Source organism: Alosa alosa, chromosome 5 (genome assembly GCF_017589495.1).
Source record: "Alosa alosa isolate M-15738 ecotype Scorff River chromosome 5, AALO_Geno_1.1, whole genome shotgun sequence".
Taxonomy (NCBI): Eukaryota; Metazoa; Chordata; class Actinopteri; order Clupeiformes; family Clupeidae; genus Alosa; species Alosa alosa.
In genome coordinates this window covers 2,913,470-2,930,943 of record NC_063193.1, presented here as the reverse complement: position 1 = coordinate 2,930,943, position 17,474 = coordinate 2,913,470, and the positions used below count along the sequence as shown (strand labels likewise).

Here is a 17,474-nt window from a genome sequence, read left to right as displayed (position 1 = left end):
TCATGTTAAAGCTTTGCCCAGTCTGCCAACTCATTCACAGACTTTGCCCTGTAATGTCTAATGATTTGACATCATTTTGAACAATAGACATATACTGACAGTCCTGTGCAAATAAACAAAATGTCAGACCCTTTACACAGTTTACAATGATAGTATATGAATTAGTCATAAAATATATATTTTTTTTATGTTAAGTTTATCCTATATACAGCATTCAATAATACCCTTGTCTGACTGTGTTTGTGTGTGTCTGTGTGTGTCTGTGTGTGTCCGTGTGTGACCTATTTGCAGATGAAAACGGCTGCCGCTGACGAGAAGAAGTTCCAGCAGCAGATTGTGGCCCAGCAGAAGAAGGAGCTGACCACCTTCTTAGATAACCAGAAAAAGCAGTACAAACTCTGCAAGGAGAAGATTAAAGAGGTCTGCCAACACACACAGACAGACAAACACACACACACACACACACACACCCAGACCCAGACCTCAACCAAGCCACTGTGTCCCTTAGTTCAGGGGAGCTGAGATTTCTCACCTAAAGTTTCCTAAAGCTGACTTTGTTGAATGTGCTGTATTATGTTTAATGTGGAAATGCAGTTTTGAACTCCGCTCGTAGCATTCAGTCTGATCTCCATTATACCAGCTTAGCATTAGCAGCTTAGCACACAGTGTCATCAGCTGGTGATTCTGGAGAATGATTTACACTTCTGTCACAAACTTGCTGCAGTCTTTTTATGTGTAGAAATTACATACAGAAAGGGCCTATTCCGTGGGTGGCTGATGCCCTAACTGACATGCTTTTACATTTATGGGCCAGCCAAACCAGTTTGACTTCCTGTCCTCTGTGGTTGTTTTGCTTGTGGAATCCTGTCAGTTACAGCTCCGACACACCCTAACTGCCCACGTCTTAAACAGAAAATGTGCATTTCTGTCCTGGCTGAAAGTCCTTTTGTTCCTTGCCCCAAGCTCAAGCTAGTCCCAGTCACCCTTAAAATGCACAATACACTTTTTAAGCAGAGAAATATGCCGTTTGCATTTATTTTTTACACCCATGAAGTCATTACATTTCTTTGTGATGTTTATGTTAAGGTTCAAGTACAAGCTCGGCTGTCTGTAAAGCACTTTGAAACATATTCTTATGTTATAGCATTACAGAAATATAATTGAATTTCATTGAATTTATGTCCCTGTGGTGACTGTGTTGCTTTGTCTGTACCCACCACCTCCTCTTCCATTGACAGATGCAGTAGTAATGTATTAGCTGTATTGCTGTAAGTTGCTTTGGATAAAACCATAAAATGAATTAATGTAAATGTTTTGCAGGAGATGAATGAGGACCACAGCACTCCCAAGAAGGAGAAGCAGGAGCGTCTGTCCAAACACAAGGAGAACATCCAACACTCCCAGGCCGAAGAGGAGGCACACCTGCTCAACCAGCAGAGGGTCTACTACGACAGGAACTGCCGCGCCTTCAAGCGCAAGATCATGACCAAGAGGCATGAGATGGAGCAGGAGCAGATAAGAGAGGTGAGGCAGGAGGAGAGATGGAGGACGCCTCTGCTTTATATGAGGGGATCAAGGTTCAGGTTCAACTTGGGCACCTGTACATGTTCAAACACCCAAAGACCTATTGTTGTGTTGTGGCAGGCATCATATAAATCAAACTTAATTGAATTGAGAGTGTAGGAGAGGATGAGGATGAGCAGAAAGAGGAGAAGGCCTCTGTTTTATATGGCTTGTTTTTTTTAAGTGTCTGACGTGTTGTTTTGGATGAAATCAGACGGAAAAAAAAAATACTATCACAAATATGGAGATGTACCTAATTGACACTTCCATCCCTCGTTCTAATTCTGTGGTGACAAGCCTCTAGGATCTTGATTGCCCTCATACAGTGCAGTATGATTGTGCACCACAACCATACAAACATGTTGTTTTTAAATGTGCAAAGAGAAACAAACGGGGGAAACCGGGCAGGTAATGTGCAAACTAAGTTATGTATAAGAAAGTAATTGGTTATTGTAATCAGTGCGGCTCAAGTGAAGGGGAGCTGCACTTTCTCAGGTTTGCCCATTTCAGATAAGCTGCTTAAAGAGTAAGTAATGCAACAATGCGTTAAGCCCCAGATCTGTGCCGTTAATCTACAGCAGAACTCGGGAAGTCTTAATAGGTCTGATGCCTCTCACGGGCATCTGACCAAAACCTATCCGCACACCTACGTCAGTAGCCACACAAACTTTGTCTTCCCTTTACAATTACTTTACTGTAAAAAAGTGTACGTGTGTGTATAGATTGATTGATTGATTGATTGATTGATTGATTGATGTGTGTATATATAGCCCACACACAAACAAACACACCTCAGTAGATGCGTTCTAGTACTTTGTTGCTTTAAAAGTGCTATGCTTCATTTGAAGAGGTTGTTCTATGTTCTGCTATTAGCATTACATCAGTGGTGAACACAAGATGGCTAAGTTAGTTGTTCACAGCACAATGAAGGCATGCATGACATCAGGTCTGAGGGAGACCCGTGACTTTGACACACAACCAGTATCTTTGTACGACAGGATTATTATTGAAAGACGACTTTATTTTTCAACTGTCTGATAGACATATTTATATAGAGCTGCACAGTCCCGCCCACAGCCAAAATGCGGTTAGGTGCCGGATGTAAGATTCCCATTCATTTGTCCCATTGACGTTTGGAAAAATCCATATCTAAAGAGTTTTACAGCAACCAGCTACGGCATAACTCATAAGCATACAACATATCATTTCGAGTGAAAAAACGAAGAGAAAATCCAAAAAAAGTCCAAGGTACAAGACTGTGTACATATTTTCATTTCCGAGCGAAGGAACTACTCATCCCATAAACCACCGCGCCTCACTGAATAATATAGGCAAAATCGGCGCGATTTATTTTGCCATTTCCAACCGGCGACAGCACGCGAACCCTTTCCTCCAAACAGTGATTTTTATATAGTGAATGTGCAGTTAACAGCAGTTATTTCAGGAGTATTGAATTTTATATTTATCATTGTGTATTTTATATCGTGTGTGTGTGTGTGTGAAAGCGGTTAAAGTGCGTATGTCAGGTTAAAAAAACATTTTTGACAAATGAAGGGACATGAAGCAAGATAGTAGTGAGTAGTGATTTTTCTTGAAAAATCAACTTTAAATACAATATTTACAGTTATTTTTATAACTGAATTTATGAACATTCCAGACACAGTGATGACCTCATAAGAGGGAGTCCAGTAAAGTTGAGCATAGGGGAGAATGGGTTTTAACGGCATTTTCTTTTATACTGAAAAGGCCAAAAATGTTCTCTGACATACCAGTGGTTCATAAGCATGAGGGGACAAAGTAAAGACGAATAGGCTACAAAATGTAGGTAAATCATGGCCATCAAATCATCAGTGAGAAATTGATTAGGGGTGTGAGTAGGACCGGATCACTATTAGTATGTATCATGGCTTCAAAATGGCAGTTGTGTCATTTGCCATCACATAGGCTTTCATATACAACAAGTAGAATCAGGAAGCAAATTAATAGTCTGTCTATAGCTAACATTAGTTGATAAGCAGATGTATATAAAGAGCAAATGTGTGGTAGCACATATACACTGATGGTTTTATAGTCAGGTCTCTAAAGAAAAGCATATGGTTGGCTGAACACAGACTAATGAGTTGCTTACTGATTCTACTTAGTTTAGGCTATATAATGGCCTATATGTGATGGCAAGTGACACAACTGGCATTTTCAAGCATTGCTACTTACCCATATCCTCTTCATCACATTTTAAGATCAATAATGGTTGCCAGTAAAGAAAAAAGGTATCAGGATATTTTTATGTCAGGCAGGTAGTAGACTCTAGCATGACATACTGGAATGAAGTCATGTTTTTGGCCTCATCAGTTTAAAAAAAACTACTGTATGATCCCTTATCCCATGTGTTTTAATTGACCAACTTTGCTGGACTCCCTCTTATGAGGTCATCATTGTGTCTGGAATGTTTCCTGGAATGTTCATAAATTCAGTTATAAAAATAACTGTAAATATTGTTCTATTGTATTTAAAGTTGATTCTTCAAGAAAGATCACTACTCACTACTATCTTGCTTCATGTCCCTTCATTTGTCAAAAATGTTTTTTAACCTGACATACGCACTTTAACGTTAACGGCAGTGCTTCGTAGCGTTACCTGACTCATCCTATGCTGTCATCACTGCTCAGTCGGGCTGATGCATGGACTGGTGCATGGTCTGCTCTTGGACCACCATATTCAGTTTATTAATTTGCCGTAAATTATTACACAAAATGTTCATTAAATGCACGAAGTATTCCTAGGTTAATGATTGGTATGAATCATACAGTATGAAGGCTACAGTAGCCTAGCTAATGTTAACTAGCACTGCTAGCAGCATTAACGCCAACCTCCCTGCTTAACTCACCACAACTTTGTAGGTCTTGTCCCTCATGCTGGCCCTTACAAAACCCACAAACTGACTCTCGGACACACAACAGTCAATAATGTGACCCGATTTAAAGTGGCTTTCACCCCTTTGGACACTAAAACATAATATATTTCATACTGTGTTGCAGCATGTAGGCTAATGTTAATGACATACAATGTCGGAAATGCTAAAGGTTAGCCTGTCGGCTACCTGAAAAGTTTGAGTGTTTAAACTAACATTTACAGTGGTCTATTTGATAGTGTATTGGCCCTGACTAAGTTCGTGTGATGTATAAACCCCAATCCTTGTTGAAACAAGTACCAACATTTGTCAAGAAAGTTTTTAATCACATTAAGATTTTCGCCATAGGCAGTAAAAGACTCCGCCATCTTTGTCAATATTTTTCGCTGAGAAAGTTTCAAACTATGACCATAACGGCCTTTCCACCAATCAGGCATCACTGTGGGATTGTGGGATTGTTCAGGATTGTGGGTAATGAAGTACTTATCCAAGAGATCGCGAATAAAAGGCATTTATCTCAAAACAAGGTTAGTGCTCCATGAACTCTTGGTGTCTATAGGAGCATACAATCGCTTAGTACAGCCGTAGCTGGTTTTAAGTCTACCACGTGCAGTTAAGTTTTTATGGCTTATACCGCAATTGTCTCTTTTTCCTCTACCACTCATCAGCTGTCCAGCTGAAAATTATTAATTGAATATTTTCTGATGTAAAAAAGAAATCTTTAGCCACTGTATGCATGTTTCACAGGAGCATAGCCAAATCAGAGCACAACTCATGTTTCCATAAAATTAAATTTACAGTCCTTGAACCTGGTGGACCATTGTTGAGCTGAACAGCCAGTCAAATCCATCTGTCTTTTATACCAGCGGTCCCCAATCACCGGGCCGCGGGACATTCCTAACCGGGCCGTAGCCTACCACATGAGTTTAAAAATGCATGCAAACTAAACTAAATTTAATTTAATTCGCAATAATGTCACGTTTTTACATGGTATAGGCCTATTTGCAGTTGTTTGATTGCACGCATGTTTGCATTTTGCAAGGTCTATTTTCTTACGTCTGTCTGTCCCGCCTTCAACACTTTTACATATTGCCTTCAGTTACGAAGTACACGAAGTTAGCTAAACTGCTAGAATGAGCAACAAAAAACAAGCATCTTTAGCAGGTCACTGGCCAGAGTGTTTGAGTTGAGAGAGCCGCTGCAGAGATTTCTTACAGAAAAAAAGTCACCGTTAGCTGCACATTTTAGTGATGAGGACTGGGTGTCAAAACTCGCTTACCTGTGTGACATATTCAGGTTGCTTAATGACCTCAACCTGTCACTCCAGGGGAGAATGACGACTGTCTTTAAACTGGCAGATAAAGTCGCTGCATTTAAAGCCAAGCTTGATTTGTGGGGACGACGAGTGGAGTGGGTGTATTTGATATGTTCCAAACAGTAGTGGGGGTTTTGGGAGAGACTGAGGCAGGGCCCTTTCTCTCGCAGCTGGTGCGCGATCACTCTGTTGCGCTTTCAAATGAGTTTGAGCGTTACTTCCCATCCTCCAAAGATCCACGGCAAACCAATGAGTGGGTCCGCAACCCATTTGTCAATATCCCGAATAGTCCTAACTTGTCAGCGCAGGAGGAAGAGCAGTTGATCGAAATTGCAAATGACAGTGGTCTTAAGAGTGTCTATAAGGAAACCTCTCTGGTGGGTTTTTGGATCAAAATCAAAGCAGAATATCCCGAGATAGCCGTAAAAGCGCTAAACATGCTACCATTTCTCACCACCTATATGCGAGGCCGGGTTTTCGGCAATGACTGCAACTAAGACCAAATTAGCTAATCGACTGGACATTTCAAACACACTGAGGGTGTCACTGTCTTCCATCACCCCCCAGATGGAACCTTCTTGTTGCAGGGAAACAAGCAGGGCTCCCACTGATTATATTAAGTAATGCACGCTTTTAGTTCCCATGTTTTGTTCCCATATTTTGTTAAGCATGTTCACACTTATAGATGTAGCTTGAAGTTGTTCAATGTTCATTGTTCATATTGTTCAATTTTTCACTTCTTCAAGTTCCGCGTTTTCACATGTTTAAGAGATTGTTACCTTCACTGTTCATACATAACTGGAGCTAGTTCTTTTCAAGTAATGCATGCACAACACATATGGAACCCCGAACACCCCCACCCCCATCCCCCCCGGTCCGTGAAAAAAAAAAAAAAAGGAATCAAACCGGTCCATGGTACATAAAAGGTTGGGGACCCCTGTTCTATACTAGTGATATGTTAATTGACTAGAATAGTATACAGCTCAGTCCAATCCATTATTATTCCACACACATAGGATGGGTAACTATAGTTAGTGTACTGGATTATATTGGAGGACTGCACCTACAAGTACATTTCCCTTATTAACCACTTTTTGACCTGTGTGTGTGTGCGCGCGCCACAGGAGCTAAACAAGAAGAAGACTCAGAAGGAGATGGAGCACGCCATGTTGATCCGTCACGATGAGTCCACACAGGAACTAGAGCACCGGCAGCTCAAGGCCCTGCAGAAGCTGCGCATGGATCTGATCCGCCAGCAGCACCAGCGAGAACTCGAGAACCAGATCGAGTACAACAACCGCCGCGAACGTGAGCTTCACCGCAAGCATGTTCTCGAACTCCGGCAGCAGCCCAAGAACCTCAAGGTGAGTCTGAACGGCGAACGTGTTACGGTTGGTTAATTCAGTACTGTCGTGGAAGTGATGAGGGAAAGAAACTTGACCCCTCCAGCTTAGATTTCAGGGTCATGTGTTGTGCAGGTATGTTGTACTGTCAGTCAGCACAGTAGAAGCTAAAGCCCAAGACTTGTCCTCCTCCTCAAACCACTCAATAATCACTTACTGTGCAGGTTATGGGCCTATATCCTTTGAAATAATTTATCAGATAAGGAATTTCCAATTACAGAGCCTAGGATGGAGATATATATATATATATATATATATATATATATATATATATATATATATATATATATATATATATATATATATATATATATATATATATATATATATATATATATAGAGAGAGAGAGAGAGAGAGAGACTATCTTTTAGTGTACTAGAATAGCTAGAAGTTTTTGATAAATATTAAAAGACATATGCATTAAGATTGCATACAGCAGTTATGAATGATTAATTTCTATGGAAAGTAAACATTCCATAGAACCCCTCACCACACACAAACACACACACTTACATATGTATACATTCTTGTGTAGTCTCATTTCTTAGGTAGATACTTTCAAGTCCTTGTTCTTGTTCAGAGTGTTCTAATTCAACCTTTAAAATAGTTACACTTTGTTTGAAGACATTGTTGCATGTTTTTCTCCAGGTGTTGGAGATGCAGATTAAGAAACAGTTCCAGGACACGTGCAAAGTCCAGACCAAGCAGTACAAGGCCCTTCGGCACCACCAGCTGGAGGTGACCCCCAAGAGCGAGCACAAAGCAGTGCTCAAGGCGCTCAAGGACGAGCAGACGCGCAAACTGGCCATCCTGGCCGAGCAGTATGAGCAGAGCATCAACGAAATGATGGCGTCGCAAGCGGTAAGGAAACAGTTCACTTTTCAGTCCTTTATCGCCAGACCCTGAGTCCATTCAGACCCAGCATACAACACAGACACTAAGCATGCATTAAAAAAAAGAAAGCCCTACCACATCTTGGAAAAGACACTTATACCAGTGTGTCTACAGCGGTCAGTTCAGTTCAACAGTTCATCACTAACTGCCGAGTGAAGAGTCCAGATTTAGAAAGAGAGGGAAAGAGCCCATTAATAAGTTATTTTCTTCATAGTTCAGCTGTTCTTTCAAACTAATGGAGACACATTATAAATTAAATTTAGCTTATATCTCAGTTAACCTGACATTTATTTGCTTCAGGACTAATTAGCTAATAAAGTACTCTACTGGAACTCGTAATGAAGTATTGAAGCAACTTTAATAATTAAACCAGTGCTTTACATCTGTACAACAATAAGTGACACAGCAGAGGTGCTCGTGGCCAAAGGGTAATGACCTTAATAATTAACGTGTACATTTTAGTCTCTGGAGTGTCATTGTCAGTTCATGAGACTGCTATGATGACTCTGTGGGGTGTGTAGGTGTGTGTTTGTTTGGATATTTGACATCCATGACCGTGTGTGTGGATGTTTGATGTCTATATTTATATCTGTGGTGACTGTATGAAGAGGATATGGCCTCCTTTCAAAACAAATCAGTCATCTCCTGGAGAGTATGTGTTTTTGATGACTGATTCTAATGTGTGTGTGTGTGTGTGTGTTTGCAGCTGCGTCTGGACGAGGCTCAGGAGGCAGAGTGCCAGGCTCTGAGGCACCAGCTCCAGCAGGAGATGGAGTTGCTCAACGCCTACCAGAGCAAGATCAAGATGCAGACCGAGGCCCAGCACGAACGCGAGCAGCAGAAACTAGAGCAGAAGGTGTCACTGCGCAGAGCCCATCTGGAGCAGAAGGTATGACACACATACACACACAGAGCAAAAACACTCCCTTGATACACACACTACTCCCATCACACACTCAGCAAGCACACACACTGCTCCCGACACACACATACAGCACACACCCTCAACAAACGTGTACAGACACACACACACACTTCCTCAATATACATACAGACAAACAAGCATTCACATTCACACACTTTCGCTGTAAGGCTGATGTGAAATCCTCTTTTCTGCAAGACAATCCCTTTTTATGGTCATGCAATTCATGTGTGGAGTCATCGTGTGGACTTGCACGTACCTGATTTAGTCATTTTCTCTGGTCATTGTCCATTTACGTGTCTAAGCCCAGAACATGCAAAAGCACACGTAATATTCCTTGGCTAATAACTGAACAAATTCTGATGTACAAGTCATTTACTATTTCTGCTTATTTTGCTAGTCTTATCCTTTCAGTTTGCACACACAGAGAGTTGAAGTTTACAAGCCAGCTAGGTGTCAGGCAGGGCTGCCCCTCTATTTTGAAAGTTTTCTTATTACCTTCACCCCTCAGTATGGTATTATCTTGCAAGTAACTCTGGATAATAATGTCCCTTAAAGGTATACTATGCAGGTTTAGGTATTTTTGGTGAGTGTAGAGCTCCCTCTAGAATTGCAATGTATTTATACAGTATGTTACTCTGCTATTGTAAATAGCAAACTTCTCGCGACTTAGCCCCCTTGTACACAATGCAAATGCTTTTGTTGTGGAGGTGAAGGATTAACAACAGACAAAAGATCTCCAAAGAGCTATATCTACTGACAAGGTAATGTTTCACGATTCTCACGAGATTTGGCGAGGCACCGCTCTTGGAAGTTGCATGGCTGGTTTTCTCGCTACGTCTATGCTATATAGCTTTGCAGGGTGAATGATTCGCCCATTACAAGTTTGTTTACCATCAAATTGGTAAAGGTGAAAATCTTCCATAGTGTGCCTTTAAACAAACAAATAAATGGTGTAACATGTTTGGCATGACTTAATCTCTGGATGTATTGTTTCAGATTGAAGAGGAGCTGGCCTCCCTTCAAAAGGAGAGAACTGATCGCATCAAGCACCTGCTGGAGAGGCAGGAGAGAGAGATTGACACATTTGATATGGAGAGCGTCCGTCTCGGCGTTGGAAACCTTGGTGCTTTAGACTATCCCAAGGACGATTACAGATGAGACCAGACTCTGCCATAACCCCCTCCTCTTTTCCAGTAGGATGACTGGTTGGTTAATGTTAACAACGTACTTTTTTTTTGGTGGTTGTTGTTTTTGCTACTGACATCACTTTCGGACGAGTGCCTGTACTGTCCTGCACCACACCATCAGGGCCCTCCTCTTGTCATGCCACAAGATAAATGCTGGATGACTCCCATAGTTGTTGTTTCTTACGAAAAATGAGAAAAAAAAAAAAAAAAAAAAAAAAAAAGTTTTAAAAAATTTTAAAGGAAGAAAAAAAGAATGTCAGTGTTCAGTGTTTCTCGTGCAATGATATCACATTTAGTGCAAAACAAAGAAAACATGAAAGATCAAGCAATACAGAGTAATTTGGTGTTACAACAAAAAAAAGAAATCACACTTTCTACTTTCTGTCAGTCTGTGCTAAGCAAAGCAGAGCATCAAGACTCCTGCAATGCAGCCTTATCCTCACACCACTCAAATCTGTATTTGCTATTTGTTCACCTGGATAAACAAACAAACAAACATTTTTACAAGGGGTTGGGCAATTTGATAGGTTTGAATATAAAGTGTACATATTGATAGATGCATCTATGACTTCCGGGGCGAAGGGTGGGATTTGTTGCATCTCCGCTGTACGACATCATTTTTCTGCGTTTGCAGTTAAAATGTGAAACAAACCATATGTGAATCCCCACTCCCGAGTAGCACAAAGGGCTGAGGTGAGGGACAGTGTATTTTGTGTATAGATGGATTTATGGAGAGCTTTGACTTATTTTCCTATTGTATTTTATCTGGTGTTGAAATCGATTTTTTTAAAAGGACTGATGATTCTCTTCTTCCTCCCCCCCCTCCCCCCCCCCCCCCCTCCTCCTCCCCCCCCCCCCTCCTCCTCCTCCCCCCCCCCCCTCCTCCTCCACATCTGCATTCAGTATTTGAAGTTGAATCATCAATGGAATCTTCACTTGAAATTCCATCGGAATCAGTTTTTTTTTCTTCTTCTTTGCTTTAACCTCATTCTCAAGCTGTGTATTTTCTTACGATTAAAATCTGATCGGTAAAAAAAAAATGCTTTTATTGCATGCACTTTAAATTTGTTTTCAGGTTAAGAGAAGCATGAATCTGTCAGAGCTTTTAATTATATTTGTAAATAAAGTGCTCACCCACAGAAAGTGTTTCAAACCTTGATTGTATTGGTGTTCTTTTAATACATCCCTTTTATAGTACCAGCAATTCAATTGCCAAAGGAAGTTCTCAATTGTTCTTTCAGAACAGTTACAAACTACTGGAGTACACAAAATGTCAATAAACAAAAGCTTTTTTCCATGATGCAATGAAATGAGCTAACTGAATGAATCTGATGCTTGACAGTAATGGAAGAATGGCACACCCAGAAGAGAAAGGCAGAATATTTTAGGTCATGGGATACACATGTCTAAGCGGTCTGTTGGAAGTGCTCTTTGTTGGAGGGGCTCTTTCTTGTGTTTACTTTCCAGCCAGCTGCTCATACAGTTTTGGAACATAGTCATCCCATTCAGCCTGGTAGCAGGAGCCGGCGACAGGGTCTCCCAGGCCGTACTTCTTGCGGAAGGCCTGGAGCTTGAATTTGCCGCGGTTATCGCCGCAGCGGTTGGTCAGCACAGCCTCAGAGCAGCTGAGTTCACCCGACTGCTCGTAAACCAGCCACACATAGCGATGGAGACCTGCAGAACAAGACCATCTGATGACTCAGACACAACTACACAATGCATATTTACAGGCTACCAACTTGCATCTTGTCATCTCAATTTTAGGTCTAGTCTAGAAACCACTGATTGTCAGTGCTTGTCAATCATCAATTTAGTCAGAAAACTATGGTGAATAGTTTAGATTATTTACTCTCTACAATGGACAAGTGCACTCTCTACCATGCTTTGTGTTGCTACCAATGCCTTTTGCATGTACATCTGATTTAAAACGGGACCTTAGTTAACATCCATATTACCATTGGAACAAACTCAGAAATATGCCTACTGTAAGAGCCATTTGTGGTGGCCTGCCATTTGTTTTCCACCCAAACACTGGCCTTGTACTCTGGTACAAGCATCGCCATGAACGCATTGTCTACTCTGGTACACTCTAGTGGTCAGGTCCAGTACTGAAGAGCTTTAGGAGCGTTCCTGCTCTATTTTGGAACATTGTGGTGCACAGTCATGCAATTGGCTGCCATTTCATTTATGACTACCTGATGCTTCATCCATCTACAATATCCATGGGGAATATATGCAGAAAACATAAGATAGGACACTGCTATGTGAGTGTTTCACTTACCAGTTCCTTTTGGGGGACCAGATCCAACATAGTCAGACATAACACACCCACTTCCAATATCATTTCCTTTCATGTTGACCACAAGAAAATGATGCCACTCCCTATAATTTAAAGAGAATATACATTATATTGAATAAAACACCATTACACAAACGCCCTATCAACATTACATTTAGGTGTAGCATTAGACATACCTGAACTTGGGGTCTTTTCTGCTTGGGGCATCTGGGTCGGTCATGGCCAACGTGTATAGTTTACCAGGATCGCAGCCATTCCATTCAATTGATGTGGGTCGATTTTGGACCTAGAAGGTAAAATTACATTACAGACGTTAGCCTGACCCGGTCTCCTGAATGGACACGCGTTGTAAGCATTGAATGATGGACAAAACGGCAAAGGCTACCTACCTACTGTACAGAGTTGTTTGTATTAGTGTAATCGTTGTACTCTTGACACTATATGGGTATGCCGTGCTTTAATTAGGTTACAGCAGGCATCGAGAAAATTCCAGCTAACTGAAGTTAATCTGTTAAAAAGTGAAACAATACAATCTGCACCAGGCCTCTCGTTTCTCCACTTTACGTGTAAACGAGCTCAATGCATGTAGGCTACATTTTCCACATGCAACCATATTTGCTAACTCATACAGTCAGACACTTATTGTAGTGGTAAGTTGCACGCTGTACTGCAACCATGTGATGTGTTGTGAATGAGCTGGATAGCTATGCTAGCTTCAAAACTAACGTGACAGTTAACATTGAAACAGTGTATGATTAAAATGCTAACAAATCGCGCAATTAAGTTAATCCTGAGTATTGATATTCTAGCTAATATTCACGCAGTTATTTTGCATGCCAATGCAGTTTATGTTAAATGGTCCACGTTAGCATTAGCTACAACCTGAGTAGGCGTGAGGACTTTTCCCAGTTCATCTAATTCGAGAGACCCATACTTCACGACGAGAACTTCTGCTGGTTTCTCTTCGACTTCAGTCAGAGCAAGATCTCCGGTCCACTGACTTAAGTCCACCGGCATTTTAACAGTTCGTTGTCTCCGGTAAATAACACAAGTCTGCTCTTAAATCTACGGAGCTCAGGAAAGCACAAAAGAATGACCGTCAGATGAACCAACCACTGTTTTCGGGTTCAGTGGGTCGCTCTGTTTTAGACCTTTTTGATTGGCCAGACTCTATATCAATCAGAACATCAGCAAATAAGATGCTCAGATGCCTGTCTTCCCCTAGTGGAGTAGCTGTCAAACTGTCCAGACAGTTCAGTTAATTTTGAATGTATGTCTCATAGCTCACCTCGGCTTGTCCCCTGCACTCAGAAATCTGCTAGTTAGCCAATGCTACCAACACAGTGTTTCGTTGTGGTGCCTCGGGCATCGGCTTAGCCATGCAAATAAATCACTGTTTTACACCATTTACGAGGCTCAAAGTAGCTCCATACTTCATTGGTAGACTTCCGAGAGCCTTGACATTTAAAACGAGACATAGAGAACTTTGAAAAAGCACTGGTAGTTTATTTACAAGACGATTAATACAGACAGTACCTTGAGGAATTTTACCGTTCAACGGCATCTTGAATTTAGTCACGATAAGTCGAGCGACAGTACGAACGAACAGGTATGATGAGGGATCAGATTCCAAAAATAATTCCGTGAAAAGGCATGGATTCCAGTTGCTGCTACGGAAGCAACTGAATCCATGCATTTCCACTGAATTATTTTTGGAATCTGATCTGAGGCCGATGCCCGAGGCACCACAACGAAACACTGTGTTGGTAGCATTGGCTAACTAGCGCCAGATTTCTGAGTGCAGGGGACAAGCCGAGGTGAGCTATGAGACATACGTTCACACTCGGTATCGTGTTTCAACACACTTTAGGTCTATATCACACCGGAATTCTCCTTTAAGAGTGATACTGCAGGAGCAGCTTGTTTCAAACGGCAGTGTAGCCAGCAGTGTGGGGGGGGATACAATTTCTCCATAGACCTCTCCGGAATAAGTCCCGCCTCTAAAACATCCGGATCCACCAAACTTCCGGTCGTCAAATGTCTATGGGAAATAACATGGCGTTTCGAAATATAGTACCTGTCAAACTCTGTAGGTGACAAAGTAGAAAAAGCTGGTGGGCCGATTGGCCTACACACTTCTGCCATCTAGTTTCGACTGGATTTTTTGATTGTCGGTGCCGTTAAAGTAGTCAATGATTATTAATGCTAACAAGGAGCTAGTTCCGATGTACGCGGGCGGAGGAGGGCGTTAGATCTCGCTCACAACCAGTCACAACCTAACGTGATGGTCATTTTCACGCGTGATTTCAGTGGTCTATAAAAGTAAATCGTTTGCAAGGTTCAGCCTCTTTTCAACACAACTTAACTTTGGTTTGACTGCTGAGAGTTTGTTGGCTGTTATTGAGATATTTGAAAAAGAAAGAAATCGCAGACAAAGACACTAGACATGACGAGACGAGATATTTTTTTTTCACGAAAAACAGATAATGATAAGCAGACTAGGAATCAGAGGCAGAGTTGTGTTGAGTCGATAGCTTTATTTTGCATGACCTTGATCAGAACAGTAACATTTTCAGAATATATTAATGTAACCTGCGTTGTGTTGAACCTGCGCGATTTAGCCCTGCACACGCCCGGACTCGAACCCGCGAACAGCAGCACCTCGGATCGGGAGGCGAGCGCGCTAACAATTGAGCCAATAGCCCAGGCTACTGGCGTGCATGCCAGCAGCACTCTTGAGGCGTCGGGGAGTGAGGTTTACCAACGTTCCACAAGCACAGCTAAACTAGCTGGCATCCGTTACACTAACAACCTATCAAACATGACGATTTCACTCAGGGTTAGTGCCACCTCCGTAGACAGGCTCTGGTGCCACAAAATCCATTTTGGTGAAGACAAACTATGAAACATTGCCGTTGCTATGCAACCTTGACTCGGGAAGTCGAGGGGTCCGAAGCGTGCGTTAGCTTAGTGCTTCTTACTGATATATTTCTACTTTAACGGCACCGAGAATCAAAAAATCCAGTGGAAACTAGATGGCAGAAGTGTGTAGGCCAATCGGCCCACCATTTTTTTCTACTTCGCCACCTACAGATGTTTGACAGGTATAATATTTCGAAACGCCATGTTATTTCCCATAGACATTCGACGCCCGGAAGTTGGGTGGATCCAGATATTTCAGAGGCGGGACTTATTCCGGAGAGGTCTATTGACAATTGGGGTATAAGCCATAAAAACGTAACCATACATGGTAGACTTAAAGGGGGACTTGGCAACTATTTCAACGTAATAAACCCGTTTAGAAATCATTTGGATGGTTAAATGACCTGTTCCGGTGAAAACGGTGACTTGAACATTGAGACTACCGTCCAGGAAAGAGAAGTGAGAAACAAGAAACTCGTTTTAAATCATGTTTCTTACCTTGTAACATCCACATAGTTCTGCCAAACTTATGCTAACCGTTCGCTAGCTTGTAAACAAATCCATGTGCTTTATCGTTACCTTTTCCCACAGTTTGAAATAGCATAATGCACAATTTCTCCAGCAGAGGGGGAAATCCTGCCAAGTTTCCCTTTAAAACCAGCTACGGCTGTACCAGAGAATGTCTAATAAGGGGAGAACCGCCACTTGGGAAACTTCCGGTTTCTGAACTGGTTGCAGTTCCTGTTCTAGTTCCACATGAGGGCGCTCACAAATAAGTGCAGAATGAATGGAGGTCTATGGAGCTGTACCCCTCAAATCCACTTTTCTCGGGATATAATTTTTTGCCCAGAAATTTGAATGTTGCATGCAAAAAAGGGGGCAGAGAAAATACAGACCGCTGAGTATTATATTTTTTGAGTCACTTATTTGTTCTAAAAAGCCTTTCAAATGCGTCAATGACGTCATTCATTAGCAGAAAGCTAGTGTGTTGTGGGCAACAACGACCCAACCTGTAATAAATCGAAAGGACGTAAGTACTCGTTCATTCAACTTTTGACCTATAATCCATATTGATCTTGCAGAAACCACAATCCAATCTCTCGACAGCCAGGTAAAAGAGACACATTTAGCCGTCTAGCTCCATAGACCCCCATTATTTTTGCACTTATTCGTGATCGCCCCTAGCGGAACTGCAGCAGATTGCAGGTACAATGGAGTTAATAGGGAGTGATCCGGCTCTCCGTTGACGGGCTCTGGCTGTACTAAGCGATTGTATATGCTCATATAGAGGGCGAAAATTCAAGGGGCAGGCACCAACCTTGTTTTGAGATTAATGTCTTATATTCGCGATGTCTTGGATAAGTATTTCATTACCCATAATCCTGAACAATCCCACAATCCCAAAGTGATGCCTCTGATTGGTTGAAAGAGCGTAAACTTTCTTAGCGAAAATCCCTGACCAGAGATGGCGGAGTTTTTTACTGCCTATGGCGAAAATCTTAATGTGAATTAAAACTTTCTAGACGAACATTGGTACTTCAATCAACAAGGATTGTGGTTTATATATTACACGAACTTAGTAACACACCATCAAATAGAACACTGTAAATGCTAGTTTTAACACATAACTTTTTAGAATGCCGATAGGCTAATCATTAGCCTTTCAGACATTAGAATGTCATTATAATGCTGCTAACATTAGCCTACATGCTGCAGCACAGGTATGAACCCCACTAACACAAAACGTTAAGGGAACGTTCGGGAACGTTAGTGTATGGTTCCCTAAAGGTTAGTTCGAACCAAACCAACTAAGGGTTCTAACGTTCCCTAAACGTTAAGGGAACCAACCAACTAAAACGTTCTCCTGTGGTTGCACAGTACCTTCACACAACGTTCCCGCTTTGGTTGTCTTTGGTTGTTTTTGGTTGTTCTGAGTGCGGTTTTGAAATGTTTATTTAAACAAGCTCCATTTCAGTTTTTGAAGTAGCCTAACATACAAAATGTTTGCAGTCACTTGATTTAGATCCACTCAAATGATTGGTCTTATGAAATCTAAG

General features: G+C 41.6%; 2 protein-coding genes across 5 annotated transcripts in view; one reads left to right on the top strand and one right to left on the bottom strand.

Moving 5' to 3' along the window:
• The window catches only part of taok3a (TAO kinase 3a), a 70,597-nt gene extending 60,036 nt beyond the window's left edge, over positions 1-10,561 (top strand). For all 4 annotated transcript variants that reach the window (XM_048242748.1, XM_048242751.1, XM_048242749.1 and 1 more), the window contains 6 exons: positions 292-420; positions 1,321-1,524; positions 6,911-7,150; positions 7,839-8,051; positions 8,791-8,973; positions 10,006-10,561. In XM_048242748.1, coding sequence (XP_048098705.1) covers positions 292-420; positions 1,321-1,524; positions 6,911-7,150; positions 7,839-8,051; positions 8,791-8,973; positions 10,006-10,167 — 1,131 coding nt within the window. In that variant the 3' untranslated portion in view covers positions 10,168-10,561. The remainder of the gene's footprint in view (positions 1-291; positions 421-1,320; positions 1,525-6,910; positions 7,151-7,838; positions 8,052-8,790; positions 8,974-10,005) is intronic.
• Positions 10,562-11,340: 779 nt separating this feature from the next.
• Positions 11,341-13,623, bottom strand: pebp1 (phosphatidylethanolamine binding protein 1). The gene is made up of 4 exons (XM_048242754.1): positions 13,378-13,623; positions 12,672-12,781; positions 12,478-12,578; positions 11,341-11,870 (listed from the first exon to the last, which is right to left on the bottom strand). Exons 1-4 carry the CDS (start codon positions 13,510-13,512, stop codon positions 11,653-11,655), a joined length of 564 nt encoding a protein of 187 aa, XP_048098711.1. The 5' UTR covers positions 13,513-13,623; the 3' UTR covers positions 11,341-11,652.
• Between the last annotated feature and the right edge of the window lie 3,851 nt (positions 13,624-17,474).